The 14,905-nt window shown below is 40.3% G+C and overlaps 1 protein-coding gene across 9 annotated transcripts; it reads right to left on the bottom strand.

The window, feature by feature from the left end:
* Positions 1–665: 665 nt before the first annotated feature.
* Positions 666–14,838, bottom strand: ehmt2 (euchromatic histone-lysine N-methyltransferase 2). Of its 9 annotated transcripts, none has more exons than XM_044335208.1 (29): positions 14,742–14,785; positions 13,017–13,057; positions 12,742–12,808; positions 12,472–12,636; positions 12,030–12,319; positions 11,824–11,902; positions 11,598–11,680; positions 11,309–11,440; positions 11,081–11,152; positions 9,962–10,082; positions 8,853–8,939; positions 7,552–7,688; positions 6,970–7,113; positions 6,511–6,833; positions 6,188–6,415; positions 5,757–5,839; positions 5,378–5,484; positions 5,130–5,252; positions 4,930–5,031; positions 4,564–4,668; positions 3,995–4,149; positions 3,644–3,811; positions 3,373–3,517; positions 3,151–3,228; positions 2,792–2,907; positions 2,376–2,462; positions 2,208–2,286; positions 1,638–1,813; positions 666–1,439 (listed from the first exon to the last, which is right to left on the bottom strand). In XM_044335208.1, exons 4-29 carry the CDS (start codon positions 12,587–12,589, stop codon positions 1,259–1,261), a joined length of 3,519 nt encoding a protein of 1,172 aa, XP_044191143.1. In that variant the 5' UTR covers positions 12,590–12,636; positions 12,742–12,808; positions 13,017–13,057; positions 14,742–14,785; the 3' UTR covers positions 666–1,258. The 9 variants fall into 9 exon arrangements, 8 of the variants coding, with proteins under 8 accessions (XP_044191143.1, XP_044191139.1, XP_044191141.1 ...); XM_044335204.1 differs by lacking the exon at positions 14,742–14,785 and adding an exon at positions 13,186–13,246; XM_044335206.1 differs by lacking the exon at positions 14,742–14,785 and adding an exon at positions 13,186–13,246 and having other exon boundaries at positions 4,930–5,028.
* Positions 14,839–14,905: the final 67 nt, after the last annotated feature.

The raw sequence follows: 14,905 nt of genomic DNA, 5'->3' as shown, positions 1-14,905 counted from the left end.
CATCTCCTCCCTGACAATAAAAAAAAGCACCTTACTTCCTTCATAATCCTTATTTAATACATCACCTCCGCTACTACTTCCAATATACAATTGTATTTGAAATGTTCATTACATTTTACATTTGTTAACTTTGCATTTCCTTGTATTTTATTTCCACTTCAACTTTTGTTTTCTGTTTCGTTGTCTTTGTCTCTTTGCTTTCATAATCACCTCTTATCATTTGTTTTTGTTCGCGTTTCCTTATAGGCCTGTTGTTGAATATGTAAATCTGTATTTATTGTTGTATGTACTTCCTTGTCTCACCTTGTCACGACCAACCAGGAAGAGACAAAACCTACAAAAACATTGGCAGAGTGAGATATCTTCATTTCCTTTTGTTCTCTGGCAGTGCTCAGTGCAGCTCAGCATCTCTCCTCTTGCTTTGCACTGTGGCCTGCAGATACATGCCCCCTGCTGATCATACTGTAATAGCAGCAGGCAACACTTCTAAATCCACCACAAGTCATATCTCTTACAAAAGGTGACAATCTGAAAATTGTGCACATACGAACACACACACACACACACACGCAAAACAACCAGGTCTCTTGAAAAACAAGATCTGCCTATCCCATCACATTATAGATTTAGAAAAACACACCTGGGCAAGAGCCCAACGAGAGTCATCAACTCATGAGCTAATTTATTACACTAAACATGACAAAACAATATGTATAAAAATAAAGAAAATAAAGTGAACATAAACAAAAACAATGCTATTCCTCAGGTCCTTATTGAGTCCAGTATGAGCTAGAGGTTGGCCCATTACTGTACTGTTCTGTGTCGAAAATGCATTGCGTTTCTTGGCACAAAAGAAAAACACATGTGTATGATGGCACACTGCTAATGCACAACCTTCATCTGTCAAGGCAAAGTACATAGTGATATACAGTAAACATACTGTATGCATACAAACAAGACCTCTTGTTTTCTTCAAACATATGTAATACCCACACAGTTTATAAAACATGTTAAGGCCCATATCCTCTACCATAGGGGAAATGATACATGTTGAAGTGGCAAATTGACTGACAGTTTTGAAGGGAAAATGACATTTCAAGTAGAAAAAAAACCAAACAAACAAACAAAAAAAACAGCACCATACACCAAAAAACAGAATGTTGAGATTAAAACCAAAAGTTGTATTTTCCATTGCCAATGTCAGCATGTAAAACTGATGAGGTGAAGTTAATCCAAAAGGCCCTGTGGGTTAGTGTTTTTAAGAGTTCCCTAGCATGGTCATCCCACAGTCAGCTCCCGCCTCTGGACAGGCCTCTAGTCGAGCCAGTCTGCTCTGTTCCAAAGCAATGGCCTCTGCTGAGTGTTTGCATTTCTCTGATCCACACTGACAGGTGAAATACTTGCTCTTAATGTCCCAAAAGCGGTCTCCATAGTCGAACCTAATGAATGAGAGACGAGGCAAGTCAAGCAGAGATCTTTTGTGCGGCTCTAAATCAAAAAAAGGTACAGCTAGATATGTTGCAAACAAATAAAAACCTTACATGCTAAATAAAAAGAGTAAAATGGAAATATATGATGCAAGAAAGGCTGGAAAAATTCCAGAAAGAAATGTAGCTGAAAACATCTCAACTTCTCACCCTAGCTCTTGTCCGCTGAGGATGTCTCTGGAGCTGAAGAAGGCAATGCGGGGAAATCTCAGGTCCTGGTGCAGCATGAACACCCGCACTGGGATGAGGTTGGGGTCACAAAGGTGGTTGATGAAGCGGCTGATGTTGCCGTAGTACCGGGCGTCGATACAATACACCTCCCCGTCCTTCATAGAGAACACAAAGCGTGCATTATGTTAGAAACCTGTCACTGGTTCAGTGTCTGATATTTCAAATTAAACAGTTCCATATGTAGCATTTTTTTTAACATATTGATTAAGATACCTTGGTATAGTTAGAATGATAGTCAGGAATTACCACTGCACATTCCCAAGAAGGTGTTACCTGAATGTTTGCTACAAGCTAAAAATTGTGAGGATGGTGTGTAGCTCAGCAGTTGTGGGTTTATTTTGTGTACCGACTGTATGGTGTCAGGTCTGGCTAGTCATTTACTACATTAGTTATTTATTATCAGTTAACAGGAAATGCCAAACCCTCCTCCTTCACCTCCCCCTCCAATCTTTTCCACCACAGTAATCTCTTAGAAAACAACAGGTTTACCTTATTGTCCAGGTCAAAGAGGTAGGAGTCGTCTTCTCTAACATCTGCTTCTGCATCAGAGATCAGCTCCCCCACATATCTGTGTGGGGAAAAAAAGGGATAAAACTTTATATTTAACCTCTGACCTTTCATATAATACTGTGTGCCCAGCAGAAAAGCCCCTCTTACTCGCAGATGAAGCTTCCCTGGGGAATGTCCTGCAGGGCTCGAACCCCCCAGCCCATCTTCTCTGTCCTGTAGAGCTGAAGACGAACTCTAAAAGGAAAGGAGAAGAAAATGTGGGGGTTCAGATAGTAGCCAGCAAGTGAGCAAATATAAAAGTAAGCAGTGAAATACTTGACTTATGCAAGACATTGAATGGATATTGAGCTGAAAAATTGGGCTTTGATAGATTGTTTGCTATTTGTAACACATGGCTCCCTCTCTGCTATGTGGTTAATCATCTGTGATTGACTCCAGTTTGATAATCATTAACATCTTGACGATGTTGCCTTCAGCAAGATGTTGATGTTTATTTTAACTGGAAGCTGTAATAATTAGTTAAAATTTGCTGTTAATTTAAATGAGTTATACTTAATTATTACTTGATGCCTGCCTGTACCACCCTGTTCTTGCATGTTCGGTAACAGGAACATGCCATGTTGCATTCAAATATGAGTGGGGGTTCAATTTTGTTGAACTCTTGAAGCAACCGCTGGTCCTGGTGACAGAAAAATGACAAAAACAAAATGCATTAGATTCAGATGATGGGGAACAGTACGTGATACACGTGAAGTTTGTCAATTTTCTGTTTAATGATTGTCTCGCTACTAAATATTCCACTCGACAGTCTGAAGCTAAAGAAGAGTCCTGGCAAATAGTGAAATAATGCCAAAAATAGCTCCTTCTCTGGATAAAATCTTACTTTAATGATGTGGTTTATAAAAACAACATTTCTGTTTACCTTGTCATACCAGCAGCGGATGCTGAGTTGTCCACAGAGACAGTTACTAGACGAGCAGTCGTCAGTGCAGCTACAGTGCTGAAGAGAACAACAACAACAACAAAAAAAATACACGAATGAGATGTATTTTTCTAGGCAGATCGAACAGCTGTGCGCTTGTCTGTGTGTTTGCGAATCATCAAGAGAAAACTATGAAAAGCAGGAGCCTGAGTTACATTTTACCTGCAAGTGTGTAATGTTGCGGTCTATGTTCATTGCTGAAGTTTCACAGTTTTCTGAAACATATTTGTAGTCTGAGGGACAGCCCTCATCATCCACTGCATTCACACAGGGGATGGGTACGTTCTCATAGCCCTGCGCAACGTCACTAGAACAGGAAACAAGCAGTAAAAAAAAAAACAGGAAGTTAATTATCAGAAAAAAAAAAAAAAAAAAAGCAGGAACAAGTTCATGATTTGAACACAACGCCCCGTTCAGTTGTCACAACACCTACCTGCAGATGATTCTTTCCGTCCGAAGCATGCGATTGGTTATTCCCCTTCGCAGCTTCCTGTTGATCTGCAGTGCCACCCAAACCGGCGTGTCGGCTCGAGCGAGGGTGAGGGGCGTGTCTCCTTCCCTGTTCATGATGTCAATATCTGCACCTCTGGAGAGGAACAACCTGCAGAGAAGTGACAGAAATAAACATCACGTCCACACAATTCCACCTTTTATTCACCGTTTGTATATGGAAACAGAGAATAGGACAGTCTTTAATTTCCCCAACAGCCAAATCTCATGCTTTCCCTAACTGATGCATGTGATTCCTGCATTAAACGAAGCTTAGAGTTGGTGATCGACTCACGTAACGCATTCCAAGTAGCCTTCTCTGGCGGCGATGTGGAGCGGCGTGTCTCCGTGCATGTTAACTGAGGCGAGGGAGCAGCCGGCGTTCAACACCAGCTCTGCTATATCCACGTTTCCTGCATACGCTGCCCAGTGGAGGCACACATTCAGCTCCTGGAGTCAAAATAAAAGAGGTCTTTAAAGTAATAACCTGAAACATTTTCATGAATGCTAAAATTTTGCCATTTTAAATCAGTGTTACTGCTTGTCAAAACACAATTGGGATTCAACCCATTTTCAGTTTATGTATCTTTTAACATTTTTTCATCTAAACACCCCATGTATGGGAAGTCCTGTGGCACAAAGGAAGTGATGCATTTTTATTTAACAGCATAAATGAAATGAAACAATTAATAGACAAGGGATTTAATTCAATTCAGTCAGATTATCAGGAACAAACAAAAAACACAAATACTGATTCAAATATCTTCTTATGCATTCTTATATAAGCAGCAAGCAATATAGCAAGAAGAAAAAACGTTGATAATAACACTTTCTACTAACCCTGTTGTGAGTGTGCAAGCTTACCTTATCATTAATAGTAACATCAGCTCCTCTGTTCAGCAGCGCTTTGATCACGTCGACGTGTTTGTGCTCCGCAGCCCAGATAATCGGCGTCCAGCCACCGCTGTCCTGTGACGAACCACGAAGAAGAATCAAAATTACTCCTACTGATACAGTTTGATCAGTTTCCACACAATTATTCAAAATTAGTGTCCTGGTTTTCAGCAGAGATTTATCTTTTTTATTGCTCTCAACTTTAAAAACAAAACCTTAAGTTGAATCCTTATTAGATGCAAAGTTGAAATCAATGATAATAAAAACGGGCGGTAACGACAGACAAAAAGGTTATTGGATGACCTTAAAACACGCCCATTTTGGCTCTTCCTTTACCTGTGCGTTTACGTCAACCTGCCCCGTCTCCATCAGCATGGTGACGATTTCCAGGCTGCCCAGCTTGGCTGCGTGGTGGAGACCAGTATATCCGTCTTCCTCCTCAACAACAAGGACATAAACAAATAAGAAATCCAGCTCAACCAAACCTCTGAAAGTTCACATTCATGTTTTTATTTTAGGCGCTAACAGACACTCACAACGTGATAGACGCAGGCACCGTTCTGGACCAGGTAACGAGCCACCTCTATGTGATTGTTGATGATCGCTTCCAACAGAGGGGTCCTCAGGTCTTTGTCCTGGGCATCGACTTGAGCACCGGCCTGTCGGTAAAAAATCAAATATAATCCTTAATGTAAAAGCACATAATGTTCACATAATTTTTCAAAATTAACATTAAACTCATATCTACTAAATCACAGGAAAAGAAAACAAGATGATTTCTCACCTGTACCAGCATGTAGCAGACTTCCAGCAGACCTTTCTGAGCTGCAGCATGTAGAGCAGAGCGCCTGTTCTGAGAGTCAGGCTGGTATGTGGGATCTATGCCCTCCACTGACACAGACACACACACACACACACACACACACACACACACACACACACACACACACAGCGTTACTATACAATTCTGTACAAATTTACCACAAGTCTTGGGATTAGAAGCCAAGAGAAGTGAGCAAATGGTCAACACTTTTAATAAGAATATTCAGTGTTCACAACTTTAATGACAGTAGTTGTACATAAAGCTGTCATGAGTTTTTTTTATTTTTATACACTCAGGTGTAAATTAAAAATGCACATCAGAGCATTTTTTTTCCACTCACTCAGCATGAGCAGAACTCTCTGCACTTCGCCTTGCTTGGCAGCAGGGTAGAGCTGGCGAGGGTGGAACCTCAGTTTCTTCCTCCTGACAAATCAAAACACAACAATTATCCAATTTGGTCTGACATAGTCTGAGATCCTCCTTTCCACTGGAAGCTATGTAATTTCCCTTGGAAGTGCTCAAACAAACAGAAAAAGGAAATAGTTTGTTTGTCTTACTTAAAAGTACATCTCTTCAACGTGCAACTTTGCTGTGGCTGCAGACAACAAGCCGTTTCAACAGCAGCTTTCCGAAGAGGGTGGTAATTTGGATTTGCAAATAAAATCTTAATATATAGTATGTTTATACGGTATGAGTAAACTTCTCATTAATCTAGACGTTGGTTCAATCCTTTTATGATGACTGAAAAGATTAAAATCTTAAAAATCAAACCTCTCAGTGTCCTGTGTGAGAATGGCCTTCTGTAGTGCCGCCCTGCTGGGTCCTGGTGGGAGAGCACTGGGGCTGATGGGTTTCCCGTTTGGCATACAGAGAGAGGGCCCCACGCTGTCCACTCCCTCTTCTGGTGGGGGGACAGTGGCCACGGTTGCAGCTGCGGGGGGCTGCTGCTGCTGCTGCTCCACTGCCAGTTTTACCAAGCCGTGGCTACGCATACGAGCACTGGAGAAGCCAGCGAAGAAGGGCATAGGTCAGGAAAAATGTGGATTTTAAACGGGTTAATGGATCTTTAATGGATCAGTTTAATTTAATCTTACCTGACAGGTCTTTCGGGCATCTTCCCGTCCTTCATCCCTCCTGTTGAGGCTGTGAGGGAGGGTGCCATGGGGGCGGATGGCGGCAGAGACGGGGTGGTGGTAGAGGAGGCCGACATGGTGACGACGGTGGTCGCCGAGGCTGTCGCGGAGCTGAAGGAGGGGATGGTGACCTCTTGAGCCTCGGAGGCATCTTCGCCGCAGTGCGGACAGAAAAGCATACCGCCGCCGTTTGCCCTGCTCCGCCCGCCACCCAGCACCGTCACACAACCCCGGTGGAAACGGTGAGCGATGCGCTGGTCTGGGCAGCACTCAAGAAACGTGCCCTAAAAAGAAGAAGCCTTACTTAATTCCTTTTAGATGAAAAATATACAGAACTTGTGGGGCCTTGAGGCAACGTACAATTTAAAATACTATATTGAGTATATTTTAATGATGACAGCAGGCAATATAAACCCTTACCGCTATGCAGAAGTATCCGCAGCCAGGGCAGCAGTGATGTTTGACCATGTGTGATCGATGGATGTCGCAAAGCAACATGAGGGGAACCCGACTGGAGGGCCGCATGGTCTCCCCTTTGATAGTCCGATTGGTACAAGCCCTCAGCTGACAGACGCAGCAGGAGAGAAAACAAAGACAGTTAGAAAGTTATCTGTGACTTTAATGAATTATTAATTAACTGGCAGAAAACGTACCGATCACACTTGTTTTCTGCTACTAAAGCCATCGTAAACATGATGAGGTATGCCAATATTGCATTGCTGATAACACTGATGTATAATTTGGTTTTTGGGCTGAGAAGGAAGGTTTGTGTTTTTCAAAAGATCAAAGTAAACCTTGATCTTGAATCCTACTTTTGATCAGCGATTCTTTTGACGCCACACGGTCATATTTTATTTCACAATTCGGCAGTACAAAGCAAAATCTCCACCACTTTGAATAACTAATATTTCACCTGATGGGACTTAATTCAAATGATCTTGTGTGTGTGGTGTAGATACATATAGACACATATTTATCACCAGAGACAACATGAACACAAACCTCTCCATTGACGCTCTCAGTGGCCATACACTGTCTGCTGACGTGGTGGCTGGTGCTGTCGACACGAGGAGCCTCCATCCTGCAGCTGCACAGGGGAAGCTCCTCCAGCCGCTCGGTGTCCCCTGCATCACTTCCTTCTGCAGAGGAGGAGGAAGAACGCTTGATTGTTTATGAAATTAGTTTTGTCTAAAAGACTGTAGACAATTTAACATTGAGGGAGATAGAGGAAAAGACATTTTTAGAAGTTCAACAACCCTGAATGTGTGTATGTGTATTTATATTAGAGCTGAAATTATCAGTTGACAGAAAATGTATCTGCAACTTATTTCCATAACTGATTGATTGTTTAAGCAATTTTATAATATATAATTGTTTTAGTCATTTATTAACCAAAAATACCAGACATTTCCTGGTTGCAGCTTCTTAAATGGGATGATTTGCTTTTCTGTATCATACATGAGTCAAAAATCCAAAGAAATTCAGTTAACTGTTGATCAGACAAAACCAATCATCTGAGGACGTCATCATGGGCTTTTTGAAATTATAAACAGACATTTTTCACAATTTTCTGACATTTTATAGACAAAACAAGCGATTAATTGAGAAAATTATCGGCAGATTAATCAATAATAAAAATAACCTTATTCTAATAATCTTGACAAAAAGTCTTAGTTGTTGATTGACATTTTTTGGAACAAACTATTAATCGAATAATGAAGAAAATAATCAGATTACTCAGATTTAAATCAGAGTTATCATCCTAATGTCCTTATAAATCCACAAACAGATGGATCTGAATGGATGACATTAGGGCCACAAACAACAACGATGTTCATTACTGGTTATTCTGCCAATTATTTTCTCTATTAATCAATTAATTGTTTTGTCAATGTCAGACAAATGAAAGAAAATAAAATCAAATAAATGAAAAATGTCCATTATAATTTCCAAGAGCCTCACATGGTGTCTTCAAATTAAAATCCAACCATCAGTCCAAAACTCAAAGATAAACCACAAAATCCTCTGAAACCAGGGGATTCGGGGCATTTTGTAAGAAAATCAATTTTAGTGTTGCAGATTAATTTTCTGTTGTTTCAGTTCTGCAACCACCCAGCCAGCAATTTCCTAGCAGCAGTTATTCCTCTTTTTTCATTGTCCCAAATCCTCTATCTTGAGCTTTGTTTTATGTTACCATGATTAAGGAGAAAAAAACCAGGAAAGGACAGTTAACCTTACGATTTTCCAGCAGTTCAGATTATAGTGATTACAGATTACATACTGTATATCTACCACAAACCTACCATGGTGAGGTGAGAGTGTTAAACTGTCAGCAGCAGCGATGTCCAGAGCACCCAGAGGAACCTCCGTGTACTCAGTGGGCCTTCCTGCTGAGGGAGGAACAAATGACAAACTATAAGCACTGACTATTATAAAAGCACGCTGGAAAATAATGCAATTCACTGATGGACAAACACTTACATACAATGCCTTTAAAAAGTCATGTGTACCTTTTTCTGTCTTAATATTTTACGACAGTCATGGATAATTAAGCTTTTTAACGCTGATTAACGGAAAAAAATACTTGAATGTCGAAGTGAAAACTGATCTCTGCAAAGTCATCTAAATAAATGACTAATAATAATGACTAAAAAACACAAAATAATTAATTGCATCAACATTCACCCACTCCAATCAATATTTAGTTGAGATACCTTTGGTGGCAATTACAGCCTTGAATCTAAGCGGACTTGTCTGTACCAGCTTTGCACATCTCGACGCTGCGTTTTGTCGCATTTCTTCTTGGCAAACATGCTCAAACTCTGTCAGGCTGCACGGAGACCGTGAGCGAGCAACGACTTTCCAGTCCTTCCACAAATTCTCGATTCTCCAACAACGTGGTCCCTCCAGGGTTCTCGTAGACGTCGTGTTGGTCTCCCTCATGAGTGCTCGTCTTGCACAGACGCCTGGTTTTTCAGGACACCTTGCTCTTGGTACGTTTACAGTAGTGCCATACTCTTTCCATTTCTTGATGACTGTCCTTACTGTACTACGAGAGATATTCAGCGCCTTGGAAATCCTCTTGTATCCTTCTCCTGATTGATACCTTTCAATAATCTTGTCACGGATTTGTTTGGAATGTTTCATGGTGTAGTTTTTGGCAGGAAATTGGCTGAGCAGTGGCTTGACAGTGGCTTTAAGCCTTTAATTGCACACAGGTGATCTTCATTAAGTTTATTATGTGACTTGTTAAAACAGTTGGCTGCACCACAGGATGAAGGGGGTGATGTAGTTTACTTTAAATTGCATTTAGTTTAGATCAATTTGTAGTGATTTATCTTCATGTTTACATTAAAAGAGATTTGCGGTGTAGTTTTAGGAAATCAGAGTAGATTAGGTTCAAGTCTCTCACCTCCCACAGTCTCCACCACGTCAGCAGCAATTCTCTCTTTGTCCTGGTCCGACTGCGGCCATGGAAACTCTTCGCTTTTATTCCTACTCTGGACGGCTTTCTGTGTTTCAGGCTCCGAACTCTGCAAGAAAGAAATTCTGTCTGAATTTAAAACTGTTACGTGCATAAAAGGGGTGGAACAAACGGAGTTCGGTTATTTATTAAGTTGATTCAGTCAACAAATAAAGAGTTTCAAGAGCAATGCACAAGTCTATTTCACACTAAAGAAAGAAAGAAAGGCTGTGTAGTTGCAGTTTTGAGGTCATTGGACTTTAAATTTAAAGTTAAATTAACTGGCAAATCACTACAGGCTACCAAATGCATTTTTCCCTTTGATAAGACATTTACAGTGTGCACTGTGTTCAGTATTTTAGCAAAATCTCATCTGGTTTTAAAAACATCATGTAGAGAAACTGAGACACCACTCATTAAATGACCATTAAAACTGTGCATATCTTTAGCTATTGCTAGCTAGTAGCCATGAAATCAAACACTACATCTTACAATATCAGTTTGTGTTATGCAAGTCTGAGTCTGGAAAACATCCATCAGAATTTGATTGAGTGCAACCAAATACATGATGGACAAATGACAAAACTATGCTAAATATTTAGATGATGACATTACTTGACACTCCTGAACTGAGCAGTTCACTATTTTTGGTGTTCTACGTCTAAAAGGAAGCATCATTTTCAAACTGCATGGCCCATTTTTTCCCCTCATATTTATTTATTTTGGTGGACAGGTAAATATTTATATATTTTTCTACTTTGAAAACTGGAAACGCAGACCAACGACAGCCCAGCAAGTGGTGCACTCTTCCAGTTTGGCATACTAATCAGATATAGTTTGCATTGGTGTCTGAGTGAAAGAAAGAACTATTAATCATCTATGACACCTGTATTTTCAAGCAAGCACAGGATGATACACAAACTGTAAGCAGGTGTTTGCCAGGCTAGTTGACTAGTGTGAGATCAAGGAGGTGTAGAAAGTGCGTGAAGAGTTTAGGAGAAAGTTAGAAGTTAGGGAACTAGATTAGAAAGTTATTATCAAGTTAATAAAATAGATAGAATCACTCACATGATCTGACATGTTCACTGACCCCTCTATGTCTTTACCACACTGCCTTGCTTCTCCCTCAGCATCTTCAATCTATCAGGCAAACAAAAGGTTTACAAATTTTAAAAGAAGAAATATTCTGTTTTATATAAAAATCCTGCAGCACATAAATATGCTACAAGTGTTAAACCATTTTTTTGGCAACGTGTGATCACTTCTAACAGACAATACCAAGTCAAAGCCTCACACCTTGTCTGAATCTTGCACGGACGGACTGGAAATCTCTATTTTCTCGACTGCTGCTTCTTCCTCCGAGTTGCTGCTCTTTACCGCTGCTGGCTTGGTAACAGGCTCCACTTTTTTATGGAATAACGTTTCTTCCTAAATTTTAAAGGAAATCAGAAATGTGAGTTGACAGTAAGAACAGGCAATGTTCCCAACAAATACCCAAGTAATCTAATTACATGTATTTCTGGGTATAAATCATATTCCAGCCAAGACAATGACATGCATTCTGTTGCGCTGTTCTTCCTCTTACCACAACTTGAGCGTTGTCTGGAACGTTCTCAGATTTCTCAGGTGCGTTGTCCGATAAATGGCCCAGTTTTCTCTTTTTTGCAACTGTAGAGAAATGACACACTTTCACAATGACAAAGCAACTCAAACTATAACACAGTGAGCTAACACAGTGAACTCATTTCTATCCATGACCGTTTGATTATTTCACACAGACAAAGCGCAGTGAGTATAATACAGTCACTAACCACTTTCAGTGTCACAGGAAAGTGAGGCTGATGATCCTGAAGGAGTCACGGGTGCAACAGGTGTATCGACGTGGCTCATCTGTGCAACAAAAATAGTCAAAAATGGTTAAAACGATCATAAAAAGGTTGCAACAAAGTAAAGACAGATCCCCGCTGCAGATACAAAAATCAAGACGAAAGCAAATATAGATAAACAGGACGCTCACCTGCATCGGTGGAGGCCTGTTCATGGTCTTGCGGGCCCGGTGGATCTTGGGTGGAGCAGGGGAGACAGAGGGAGAAGAGGAAGCTGTGGCAGAGGAAGAAGAGGAAGAAGAGGAAGAAGACGACGAGGACGAGGAGGATGAGGAGGGAGGGGCGGGTGGTAGGACGGATTTACTACTACCAGGCCCAGAGACACTCATCTTCGCTCGGCCAGGGGACAACGTTGAAGACGTAGAAGGAGAGGAGGACAACGAAGAGGAGGACATCGATGGAAGGGACTTTGCTGCGTGTCCTGTATGAGGGAGGTATTTTCGATAATTGAAGATTAAAATAAAAACTCTGGTAAAAGGTTATCATTAAATTAGGAAGACATTCAGTTTCAGGAAAATAAGAGCTACTGCTTTCAGAGTCACTGAGGAAACAGAAAACAAACAGTAATCTCACCTGCAGCAGGTTTGTTTGTTGGTGAGGAGGCGGGCGACCATTTCTCCCCCTCCTCTTCCGCTCTGGAAACGTCCTTCACAGGCTGCTGAGATGACAACATTGATGGCATACCACCCATTGGCTCTGTCTTTTTGGCTACAGCAGTTGTGGTGAAGGCTGCATTATCTGAGGAATAAAGAAAGAAATAAAGTCCTACATGAGTTTGTTTTCATGCATAGATTTCAAACATATATCCGCCTCGTGCATCAGCCGCATCAGCTGTAGACATACCTTCGTTTACTTGACTTGGCCCAGCTAACGACTCTGCTGGTGTTGAGTCACTTCCTTCAGGAGGCTCCTGAGAGACAACAAACAATAGCTATATGTTTATCCATGAATAAATCCAATGAAGAAGTAACTGATGTTCAGGGTTGCAGATTATTGAAGATACATGTATGTATTCAGCAGAGTCCACATGATTGCAAGAACATGATCAGAATTTAAAAAAGACAGTTCAAAGCAGAGATGCTTTGGCTGTTGTTGCAGTTGTGTGGTAAGTTACGTACTGTACATACAGTAGCTGCTTGGAGAAACTTCAGCACACAAACTTCAGGACTTTGTTCTGCTTTTTTTGAGAATGAATCAGAAGACATGCAAAAGTATAATAGGAAACTTAGCGCTCACTTTAAATTCAATCAACTTGGTTATAGTCCTGTTAAGATTTATAAAGGATACCTATCAAAAGATGCCATTTCAGAGGTGAACCATGTTGTGCACTCATGTTAATCACCTAAGCTTATGCTCCCCCTGGTCTGGAAGCATCTTCATGTTAGTGTTACACCAGGTAAGAAACGACAAATATACTGCATAATAAACTGTTTTCTTATCAAATTCAAATAAGTTTTATTGAAATGACAGATCAGAAACCTATATTGCCAAAGCAGTACAGAAATTATAAACATTGATAGATTATTAATAATTATACAATAGTATGGAAATATCAACAATCATCTTAAATACAATACAATAAAAGGCATTTTTTACAGATGTAAGCACACAGAAACATGTACTACAGAGCTCGTTTCTCTCAGATTATGACAAGATTTAACATATTTTGCAGCTATTACTGCACATTGACTTTTCTCCCCACATAGATAGGGCAGTTTCTGAAGATCAGGGAGGTGGATAAACTCAGGATATATATGATTATTTTTTTCCAAGAAAACCTCTCTCAAATCCTTATATTTGTCACAGTATAATAGGAAGTGAGATTCTGTCTCAACTTCTCTTTTATCACTGTCTTGTCTAGTAGTAATGCGCCATTTTATAAAATATGACAGGATTACGACAGATATATAACTCTTGTTTGTGATTTTTTTTTAAAATCTCAAACCACAGCTGTTGTGTACTCCCTTCTACAAGGGGGCCATCGGGTTGTACATTACATTTTGCACTCTCTATTGTAATTGACAAACAATAACTGAGAACACAATGCCAGTGAAAACATATTTCCCAGGGGCAACAAGGTTAATTCTAATTTAGTGGCTCCAGATTTTTAGTTTTGAGTGCAATTATAGCCCAGTGCCACACACATCATAATCATTTCTATCATGAGACGTCAATTAAGCGTGAAATCTTATGATAACTGTTATTAATTCGTTTATGCAGCCAAAACATCTGTGCATCTATACATCCAAGTCCCACCTTTTCCTCGCCAAAATAAACCGCTCAACCAATGGCTGGCCTTCTCTGAGCTTACGTCAGATACCGCCATCAGTCAATCAACCCATTCATGCTTTTACAAATGAAAGCAAGACCCTTCCTCCAACAATAGTCCGTAAAATAAAAGGGGATCGCAAGGCTAGACTTCTTACAGTGTACCCTTAACGTCTCTTTTTCATAGTGTAACGTTACAGTGTTGTCTCAATATGTTAGCTTTGAAAACGACATGAGTGAGTAAATAACATGAAAAAGCCTCTTAATGTGATGAAAGTAATACAAGACGATGGTTATAAAACAAACTAAACTATCAAGGAGTCGAGAATATCAGCTAAAAACGCCAACAATATTGGAGCAGTCCTGCAGTTAAGACAAGCTAACCGTTACCGTTGCTAGCAGTTTAGCACATCTTGCAAGCAAACTAGTCCTATAATCGACAAATGAGACTTATTTGTAACGTGGCAGACTGCAGCTATCGTGCTTTTGTTTTTGCTGTTCAAGCTAATGTGTTTAAAAGTGGTTAAACAATCATACATCTCATTACGATGCTATTATGTGTTATGGTTTGTTACCTTTGTCGTTGTCTCAGATGCCGACATGTTTCCCCCAATGAACGTCGACGTAATATGAACGTGCAGCGTCACCGCCCGAGCCCCGCCTACCACCTTGATTTTTATTTATTTTTTTTATATTCTTCCACAAAACGATCATATATAGAAAATATCGAAAAATATTC

The sequence above is a fragment of the Thunnus albacares genome, chromosome 19 (assembly GCF_914725855.1).
Source record: "Thunnus albacares chromosome 19, fThuAlb1.1, whole genome shotgun sequence".
NCBI classification, from domain to species: Eukaryota; Metazoa; Chordata; class Actinopteri; order Scombriformes; family Scombridae; genus Thunnus; species Thunnus albacares.
The sequence above is the reverse complement of the archived record's forward strand: the minus strand, read 5'-3'. Positions and strand labels throughout refer to the sequence as shown.

Coding starts and splice junctions, on each gene's coding strand:
- ehmt2 (XM_044335204.1), bottom strand. CDS start 13,231: ATGAGTGCACAACATGGTTCACCTCTGAAATGGCATCTTTTGATAG. Junction 7,689..8,852: donor AACACTCTCACCTCACCATG/GTAGGTTTGTGG, acceptor CCTCCTCTGCAG/AAGGAAGTGATGCAGGGGAC. Junction 3,229..3,372: donor GCAACATTACACACTTGCAG/GTAAAATGTAAC, acceptor TGTTCTCTTCAG/CACTGTAGCTGCACTGACGA.